This window comes from Corvus brachyrhynchos, unplaced genomic scaffold (genome assembly GCF_000691975.1).
Source record: "Corvus brachyrhynchos isolate BGI_N302 unplaced genomic scaffold, ASM69197v1 scaffold661, whole genome shotgun sequence".
NCBI lineage: Eukaryota > Metazoa > Chordata > Aves > Passeriformes > Corvidae > Corvus > Corvus brachyrhynchos.
This window is the reverse complement of record NW_008236246.1, coordinates 506,089-515,823: the sequence shown is the minus strand read 5'-3', so window position 1 is coordinate 515,823 and position 9,735 is coordinate 506,089. Positions and strand designations below refer to the sequence as shown.

General features: G+C 43.6%; 1 protein-coding gene across 1 annotated transcript in view; it reads right to left on the bottom strand.

Annotated features, from left to right (window-relative positions):
- Positions 1-629: 629 nt before the first annotated feature.
- Positions 630-9,735, bottom strand: part of NCOA6 (nuclear receptor coactivator 6) — a 37,531-nt gene continuing 28,425 nt past the window's right edge. The window contains exons 11-14 of the mRNA XM_017746938.1: positions 9,107-9,175; positions 7,161-7,197; positions 4,167-4,315; positions 630-1,233 (exon numbers count right to left, since the gene is read on the bottom strand). Coding sequence (XP_017602427.1) covers positions 1,187-1,233; positions 4,167-4,315; positions 7,161-7,197; positions 9,107-9,175 — 302 coding nt within the window. The 3' untranslated portion in view covers positions 630-1,186. The remainder of the gene's footprint in view (positions 1,234-4,166; positions 4,316-7,160; positions 7,198-9,106; positions 9,176-9,735) is intronic.

Below are 9,735 nucleotides of genomic sequence, written 5' to 3'. Positions count from 1 at the left end.
TTTTCCAACCCCAATGATTCTGTGACATCAGCCTTGCTCAGTGCCTGTTATCTTGTGCACAAATAGGTAATTTCTGTGATTATAAAAGCTGACAACTTACATTTAATAACAATTTATATTTAATCAGCACTTTGAGATACATATTTTCAAAATTCAGCGAGAAAGGGAAGAGGTGCAAGTGTGTGTGCACAGAGCTCAGGCTCCGGGCTCTCCCAGCAGCTCCCGGGAGCACCGAGCCTGACCCACTTTCTGTGGCAGCACATCCCAGCCACCAGCGCCCACGGCAGCAGAGTTACCCACATAAAGGACGCCAGGCTGCTGCCTGGCACGAGCCTTTACCCCACGGAACTGGGCCTTTTCCCTGCCTGTTCCCTGCTGAGCAGCCCTTTGTGGGGAGCCAGGCTGCTGGGGCTCCTCTGCTCCCTGCACAGCCCCGGGGGCAGCAGGGTGCCCTTCCTGTTTTCCCCTGCTGTGCAGGAACAGCTGCATCGGTTGATTTGTTTGTGGTTAAACAAATTCCTTGCTAAAGCTACATATAAGGAGCTTGCAGGCCTGGAGCTCTAAATAATCCCTCCAATCCTCCTGTTTGGAACGATGCTGCTGTTGTTGCTAATAATAATTCAACCCAATTTATAGGACAATAACATTTATTTAGAGCATGAGGGATTCCACATTATACAAACCCTTAAATTTATTTTTTGTCTCACTGGTCCATTTCTACAACAAATACATCAGATCTACTATATAATAAAATTATTTACATTTCCAAACAACATGGGGTTTGTTTATAAACCCTCTGACTGCTATTCACATACAGTACTTAAACAACAGCACATTACATTATTTTAATACCTAAAAATGACAACCCTGTATTCTAAATTGTTTATGAAAAGTGGAAACAAATAAATTTACAATTGTCTTCCCCTCCCCTTCCATTTCATACAAACACGTTACCCTAATGTGCTAACCCTGGACTTCACTTTGCAAATCCAGGGGGTTTTAGAAGAACCCAGTTTTTATATCTATTTATCTGTTTTTTAGAAAAAAAAAAATCATTTATTGGGAACAGTATAATATTAAAATGACTTACTGTACAGAATTTTATTTAAAAAAGAAAAATCACAGCTCAAAATTGCTATTGGTAAATTCACACTCATTTACAAGTCTCATGTTTCCATGCAGTAATTTACTTGGATTTTCTTCTTTTTGACTGCATTGCACTGGCACTCGTTTCTGAAATCAAGAGAAGAAAAAGAGCATGGATACGGAGTCGGTAAGCCATTCCCCAGAGGGGCACAGATTGCCCTGTCATTTTTCCAAACTCACACCAGAGTGGAAACCTCTGGAGAGCGGGATTTCCCCAGCACCGGGACTGACTCTTCAGCAGCTGTGACAGCCCTGGGCCGTCAGCCTGACACACTCGGGGCCCCCGCGCCGCTCTCCGGGCACCAGCGGCCTCAGGCAGACATTTATGGAGCCCCAACAGCCTTTAGAAGAAGAGCAAAATATTTTTAACTGTCCCCTATGTCCAGTCCCCCCCGTGCCACAGGGGAGCCGTATCCCGGGAGGAAGCACAGCCCCAGGTGCCACGGAGATGGAGCTACACAACACTCGGGGAGGTGTTTTGGAGCCTGCCACGCCAGTTAACAACCCAGCTGTCTGAGTTCTTAGAAAGTCATTAGAAAACAAGTCTGTGCAGTCTACAGAGTCACAGGAACACAGCTGATGCAGAAAGACACAAATATTAACACCTGCAGGGCCACGGCGACAGCAGATGACATGTCCAGTGCACTTACCAAGGCACTAAGTTTCCATTTCAAAACAAAAAAAAGAGTAAGGACCAAGGGCATTTGCATTTTAGATCTTTCTAAAAATGTGATTTCAAACGTTGGCAATGTCTCTTTGGCTCTTCATAATGTTTTCCAAAAACTATTGCAGCTGTGTGTATTTTAAGAGTCAAAAGGGAAAAAAATTTCCAAGCCCGTCTAAAATTAGCAGCAGTACAACTCCATGGCTGTTACATGTGGAATTAGAAAAAACAATCAGCATTTCAAAATTTAACAAACTCAAAGCTACAGTAAACGCTAAAAGCAGCCCTTGCTGGAAAAGTACTCCAAAAAGGGAAAACACCAACACAGCACCAATTTTCAGAAGTGAAACATCTCCACAGGCTCGGCCCCAGCCTGGAGCCCCTCCAAGCAGCAGGGCTGACTTTGAAGTAGCTTCAGCACCAGCTGTTGCCACCCTCGTTGGTGCTCAAGGCTCCGTGTTTGGGAGGAGGAGTGGGCCAGCAGCGCTCAGTCCCTGGCTCAGTCCCTTGGGAGCATCAGCAGCACCTCCCCAGACCCTGCACCCCGGAGTGTGCCCGACACACGTGGACAGGGCTGACCCTCTCACAGTGACCCTTCTGCCTCCTCCTTCCTGAGGCTTAGCAACCGAGTTCCTACTCCAGCTGGTCAAAGTCTGCTTCTCTCTCCCTGCTGATTTTTTTCCTAATAATGACTTTACACAGCCTCTATCTCACGAGATAACTCCTCCCAGCCCCACATTCCTTTTACCATGGGTTAGGGGGTTTCTCAGGACACAGATAACATAATGAGGACGGGAGCAACCAAACCAGAATAATTAAGCTCTGATTCACTAATGAAAATGTACAACAGAGCAGGCACAAGTGGCAAACCAGGTGACACTCCTGCAGCCACCTCACTAACGTGCAGCCTTGTCCTCTGCCACACCTGGTTTGGCTCATTCTCCACAGCTCGGGAGCAGCTGTGTGCCCACAGGTAAGGCAGCACAGCCAGGTGTCCCCTGGGAGCTGCACCCCAGTGTCCAGCAAAGCCCTTGGACACGGCGGCAGCTTCAGATGCACGATTTAAAAACAAGGGTTTTATTTACAGAGGTAAGTGAATTACACAGTCAGCACAAACCCCTGTGAGAGTTTTGGTATTATTTAAATTTGATGCACTTTCCTGTTGCCACGTTTTCAGAACTTGACGTGTCACTGGTTGTCATCTTTAGGTTTACCCAGTACAGCGTGTGGGGCAGGTCACACGCTCCAGATCCCCTCAAACGCAGGCAGGGATTTTACACTGGCTTCACATTTTTCAAACTTTTTTTCACAATCATGAAAGAGAATTTATTTTTACAATACAGACTCAGATTCTTCTGCACAGTCCTGCCACAAATAGTAAATGTAATTAAATTCAGCAGTCACAAAAGTGCAGAACATATAGGTCCCCTGTGTAATCTTTGGGAGTCATTGCAGAATGACGTAAAGCTGGAATGCTTCTCTGAAACTCTGAAAACACAGTATTCTTACCATCACACTTTAGTACCTCCAGTATGGAAATGGTGGCTGAATTCAACTTGACTTCCTTTTATAATCATTTTATATTAATACCTCTTTGTTCTGTGTATTATCTTTAAAATAGTGGTCGAATGTTGCCTCTTGACGGTCTCTCTCTACTCTCTTGCATAACTTTGGTCCATCAGCATTTTTCTGACCCTTAAACACAAGAAGCTGATAGAATTAGCTTCAGCCTGGCACTGGGCCGTGCATATCACACAATTGTTAAAGGCTGTAACCTGGGTAGGAGTAAGGTACATCAGCACCTGCTAATGCCATGGCTTAATAACTTCAGGAGTTCAGATGTTGTTGGGAAGCAGAGCTGAGGCTCTGTGCTAGTACACAGCACTCCCTGATGCTCCCGGCTGCCACCCCAGCAGCCTCTGGAGCGTGCCTGAACCATGGCATTTGACTTGGCAAAAGCTGACCGTGCACTTGGGAAGACTTAAGTCTTGTGTCTGTCGGGCTTCAGGAAAAGGAAAATGTCACTTTTTGATCTGAGTACAGTCCTTCCAACAGCAACACATTTCTGCCAAGAGAATTCAACTAGGCAAGGTGCTGAACACCACGGTGGCGAGTGCTGCAGAAAACAAGTTCCACAGATGTACCAAAGAGGAATTCATACAGGGTTTACTGCCAGTGCAGATGCCGGGAAACGCTTCAACACCAACCTGTGGCTAAATCCTTGAGACTAGAGATAAAGCACCCAAGGTGTACGAGCTGCAAACCAGCGTTACAAGGCAGCTACTGCCAGGGCAAATAGCTGGGGAAGCAGGCTAGGAGCTGCCCTGTCCCCAGGAAGGGTGGCTGTGCATGTTACCTTTTGCCGTGCCGGACGCAGACGCGGGTCGCGAGGATCTCTTGCGCTGCCCGTTCTCTACAGTTTCCTGTGAAGCGGCAGAATCCTCTGTTCTTGAATTTCTTCTACTTGGAGTTTTAGACTTTTCACAATTCTCTTTTGTCTCATTACTAATAAAGTGGGACAAAATATTTCTGATGAAGTGTGAGAAGAACTACGTTTTTCTATGCAAGTCAGACAAGCTGGAGGGAGGATGGCCCGACACAGGTGCCAGTTCCGGACTATTAGCACTGAAGATATGAAACGCTAGAGATACCAGAAGTTCTATCAGATGAAGAATGACCTGAGTAAGTCAGAGTATAGTCCATTTCTATCAAAAATTATCAGAGGGTACAGAATTGAGAAGTCCTCAAAGAGAATATTTTCAACATTAGAAGACCAAGAAATTAGATGCATTATAAATTGTCTGCTCTGTTTTCCACAGGTGCCACCATTACTGAAGTCTAGGAAAAGCAAACAGGTTACATTAGAGACTGCTGCAGTATGGGGGTACAGAGTTGAAATTGCAGATGAACATCAGGAGGAATTAAGAACTCTTCAGGGAGTATGCCAGCTTTTTGGGTTTGCTAAAAAGACTTACTCCATTGATCCAAGTGATTCCTTCACATATTTAAAAAAAAAGGTTTCTTTAAAACTTTCTTCAAGTTTTAAAGCTTGAAGTCAAAATCCTTTTTTTTTTTTTTTTTGTAACAGAAAGCTTCTTCTGCTATAAAATACTAATTTTAGGTACTGTGGACATCTGTTTCTTGCCAATGAGACAATAATGGGAGTGCTACATTTTGTAATCAAATTCCTCCTTTATTTTATCTCTCTCAGCCCTGTAAAGTCATCCTGAGCTTTGGGTGTTTTCTCCTTAATGCATTATTGCCAGACAATTTCTAGTGACTAAGCAGTTCCAGAAGTTTAAACTAAACTTCTCTCCTGGGAATCCAAAGGTAAGCAATTAACTAAATAAATTATTCTGCTGATAATTGAAAAGAAGAAAGCTCATTTCAGGCCCTTTGGGTGACACTTGCAGGATTTCAAGGAAGGCTGCCTGAATCAGAGACTGGAGTGAACACACAGCGCAGGGTGACCTGTGTGTGACAGGTCCCACTGCAGTGTCACCCTCCAGATGAGTCCTGCTTTGAGGGGAAGGACTCAAACCACTCAAAATGTAAGGTTAAGTAACAGAAACCTGAAATAAAACAGTTTCTCAGTGGAAGGAGAGACAAACATTCTCAAGGAAGGACACGCAGCAGAGGAGACTACGGATTATAGATTATCTCAGATACAAAATAAATACTGAAATCTATTTCCCCACAAGGGAGTACTATGGGCAATCTATAAACTGGATCCCCCAAAACAGGTCTCAAACTGGTCTTCTCCTATGGAACTGGGGCAGCTGAACCAGCAGTCACCTACCTCAGAGGATCCCTGGAGGGAAGCAAACAGGCACCTGAAGTTCAGTTAGTACAGGTAATTTTTACAGATTCTAGTGACTAAATCCAGAGCTGGGATTGTCTCATAGGAACCAGCACATCACTTCCCTCCTTTTATAGGAGGAAATCAAGTTACTCTGAGTGAAAATATTTCTAGTGCTTTATGGGTTGCAAGGTTCCCCTAAGGTTTTAAAGGTTTTTAATGGCTTTAAGCTGAGAGTAGGTTTAGATTAGATATTAGGGAGAAATTGGCACAGGGTGCCCAGAGAAGCTGTGGCTGCCCCATCCCTGGATGTGTCCAAGGCCAGACTGGACTGGGCTTGGAGCAACCTGGGATAGTGGAAGGTGTGGAATGAGGTAAGTTTTAAGGTCCCTTCCCACCCAAACCATCTGTGATTCTATCAAGGTTTGTCCTGTGTGGTTCAACTCCAGGAGCCCAAAGCTGCCCACTGTATCAGCCATAACTAGACCCAGTTTGGCTGCAAACTTCTCTTCTTTTCCAGTCTTGCTCAGAAAAGCATCAACCAGAAAAACCCTGAGAATGCCCTTGTGGTAATTTGATGTGCTGGGTGAGTTTGGAGATGGTCACACAAGAACACTTCATTTGGAGAATTGGCTCAGCTGCCAATGTCCCACCTTGAGCTCTTCAGAAAAATTCTACCCTGAAGAAAACTCACTGTGAAATTTCAGCTTGTCTTTGAAAGATGCCAATCCAAATGAAGGTAAATGTGGTTAAACATTCCATTCAGAGCCATTCCTGATCTGAGGAAATGCGCTGCATTCCCTCCCTTACGGAGGAAGGCACTGCCTCATCTCCTGAGGAACCCAATGAGGGGCTGCCCCTCCTGCCCTGGCCTAGGGGTCACTCCACCCATGAGGGCAGTGTCCAAAACCCAGCTGGCTGTGCCAGCACCAGTAGCCAAAAACCTCCCCAAGGGCTCTCACTGCCAATGGAGTCAGAGCCTGGGGTGTTTAGAGTCTTCCAAGTAGATCTTGGAAACTGTATTTTCTTCTGACAGAACACAACCATTTGAAATATTATCTTTTAATTCCTGAATGTCTTAACCAGGACAACATGAAGTTTCTACCTGACTTTCCTATCAAGTTTTGGCAGTGTTAACAAGGAAATAGAGGAAAACTGTTGAAAAGAATCCTCAAGGCAGAAGAACAAACTTTTGAGAGACTTCCTTTCAGAAAACAAAAATTCACATGACAGCTAAGCTGCAGGCTTTGGGGGGTTAGTTTTGATTTGTTGTGCAACCATCAAGACCCTTCCAGGACATGAAACACCCAGGCCTGAAAGGATGAGAGGAAACATTGCCCAAAGCACAGACTAAGGAAAAAGTTACCTTATATTCATTGCATTTCAGCAATGGTTTGGAACATTCAACTGGCCTGATTTCCTAGCAGGAAAGAAAGGGTATGGCCGAGAAAATGAAAAGCAGTAGCAGAGGTTGAGCAATTGAAGCAAAGAGAAAGGGACTTCCTCCCACGAAAGCTATATCTACTCTGAATCTACAAACTATCTCCTTACCTTTGACCAGCAACTACTGCAGCATTTGTCTCAAGTTCTACAAAAGAAAAAGATAATTTTAAAGTCTGCTGTAGAAGTAAGTACATACCTGCTGACAAGGCATGACTAGCTCACATTTTTCTATCACATATTAGATCTCAAGGACAAGCTTCTCTCAAAGCAAAGCAAGCCAAAATACCAAATACCACATTGGCCAAGTGCTTGGTCTGATTGCAGCTTTCAGGACACTGCTAAGTGTCAGCTAAGACAGGGGACAATTAAAGCAGAAGAAAACTGTAGAGAAACTCCCTGACAAGGGCTACACTCTTCTTGCCCTATAAATTTCCATTTTAGACAGCTTATTTCTACTAAACCTTCTAGGTTTTATTTGTTTTTAAACCTTAAAAGTACCCATCTGGCTCTATTGTGCATGTAAAAATTTGCCTTAACCCAACTGCCTTTCACAGCAATATCTTCTAATGACAAATTTCTGAAGCCCAATTGCCCCTGTACAGAATTGGAAAATATCTCAGGGGAGATGATGCAAAGAGAAGTCTGACCTGTTTTCTCTCTCTCTCTCAGTGATTTTATACATACAGGTCAGGTTTCCTTTGGAGTCTTCACCTCAGTAAACAGCTCTCCTTTTCAGCATATAAAATGTCAAGTCTTTTTACTGTCTGTCTTTTGATTCTCTCCACATCCACCGTATCCTTTGTTGAGAGGGAAGACCTATGCCTAAACACAGCCCCTCTCATGAGAAACTGCCAGAGATTCAGGGATTACCATTGCAATGTCATGGATGAAGTCCCTGTGCTTTGTCTCATTGCCCACAGCGAGGTCCAGCTCAATTCCCTCATCAAACCTGGGGCCAGTGGGGCACAAACTGGGGCTTTGCCTTTGACAGCAATTCAGCACCCAAAGTGTGCACAGTGAATAGAGGCATGAAAAACGTAAGAAAATGGGTAATGTCTGTCTTCCCAGGATGAATGTGCAGTGTTGGAACACCAGCCTCTTCAGTGTAAATGGATATAGCACCGTCTGAGAAAAACAGACGTCTTGGGAACAAAGGAAGAACAGACCAAGCAACATAAGGAAAGAGTTACCTTTTTTCCCACCCAAAATTTAAACAGGGAGATTATCCAACAGCAAAAAATGGATAGCACCAGTGCTTCCCCCAGCAGGAACTCCCCAGTATAGTCACAGCAGCACAGGGCAATGAGTCAGATGTGAAAAAACAAGGGTATATGACCACTTTGGCTTAGTGGAAATTCAAAGAAAACAATTTTGTAAAATTTCTACTTTCCAAAAACTCTATTTCTAATCAGATGAGAGATAGCAAATGGATGGAGAGTGGCACTTCCCATAAGTAAGCCCACATCTATCCGTTTTCCCTACTCAGCTTGGGAATTACTTTTTTAAACCACCCCAAAACTGACAGTGAAACACCATGATAGTAGATGGCAACACCACAAAGTCATCTGCCAGGGCTCCATCCTGAAACACTGCTGAGGGGGCATTAAAAGCTGAACAGAAAAAAAGGATGACAACTCTAAAACACATTCCCAGCATGGCATGACCATATTTCTATATTCAGAAGTGTGCAATGAAAGAAAGACCCCTCTTACTAGTTCTGAATAGAACTTCAAAATTCAAACACACTGTATCATTACAAATCCAGTCCCTCCAATTTATCACTGAATGCCTAAAACCTTCCTCGGTGATTTTTTCATTTTTTACTTGACCCCATCCTGAATCTCCCACAAGGCTTTGGAGACCTCCAAAGCACAATGTAAGTAGCAAAGAAAAACAATCCCAAAGGCACAAATAATAATAAAAAACCCCACCCAACCCCCAAAATACCCGGTGTGTTAGTGACCACTGAATATGCATTCAAATAAATGCATTTTCAGTTCCAAACATAAAGGGTTTAGTTCACCTCTATTCTGCTTTTCCGAAGGAAGATTTACCTGTTCTTTGAACAGTACTTTCTGATGTTGCAACTGAACTTTTTTTCTGTGTTAGATGTTGAGAGGATGCTAGAATAAAAGTGGAGGGAAAAAGCATTATTGTCAAAGGGAGTCAAAGGAGTTCCTGTGGTGTGATCAGGCTGGTACAAAATGCCCTCTCTCCCAGCTGGCTGCACTTCAGCATTTACAGATGCAGTATTTTTAATCTACCCTCCACTTCCCTCCCACCACGTGCCTCCCCCTTCTTAAAACAAACTTTGGCAAAACTATCCCAAGCAAGTTTTCTCAAACTAGAATGAGTGATGAAATGGAAGTATCATAAACCACATTTCAAAAAGTAACAGTTTTTCAGCAGTCTGAGACATTAAAGGAGTCCTAAAATTTCAATAGTTTAGTCTCTGTTATTTTAATGTTCATTTCAACAGAGGTTCTGGGGGAAAACAGTATATTCCTAACAAATCAGTGCCCTCACTCCTTCAATTAAAGTGCACAATATGCTCCAGAGTTGCCCTTGAAGGCCTTTGGCAATAAGATGACAACTTAACCTTTCTTAGGTTGACAAGTAAAAAAATCAGATGGAAAAATAATTTTTGTTGGGCTAATGCTTTCTAGCCTTCTATGTGATAGTG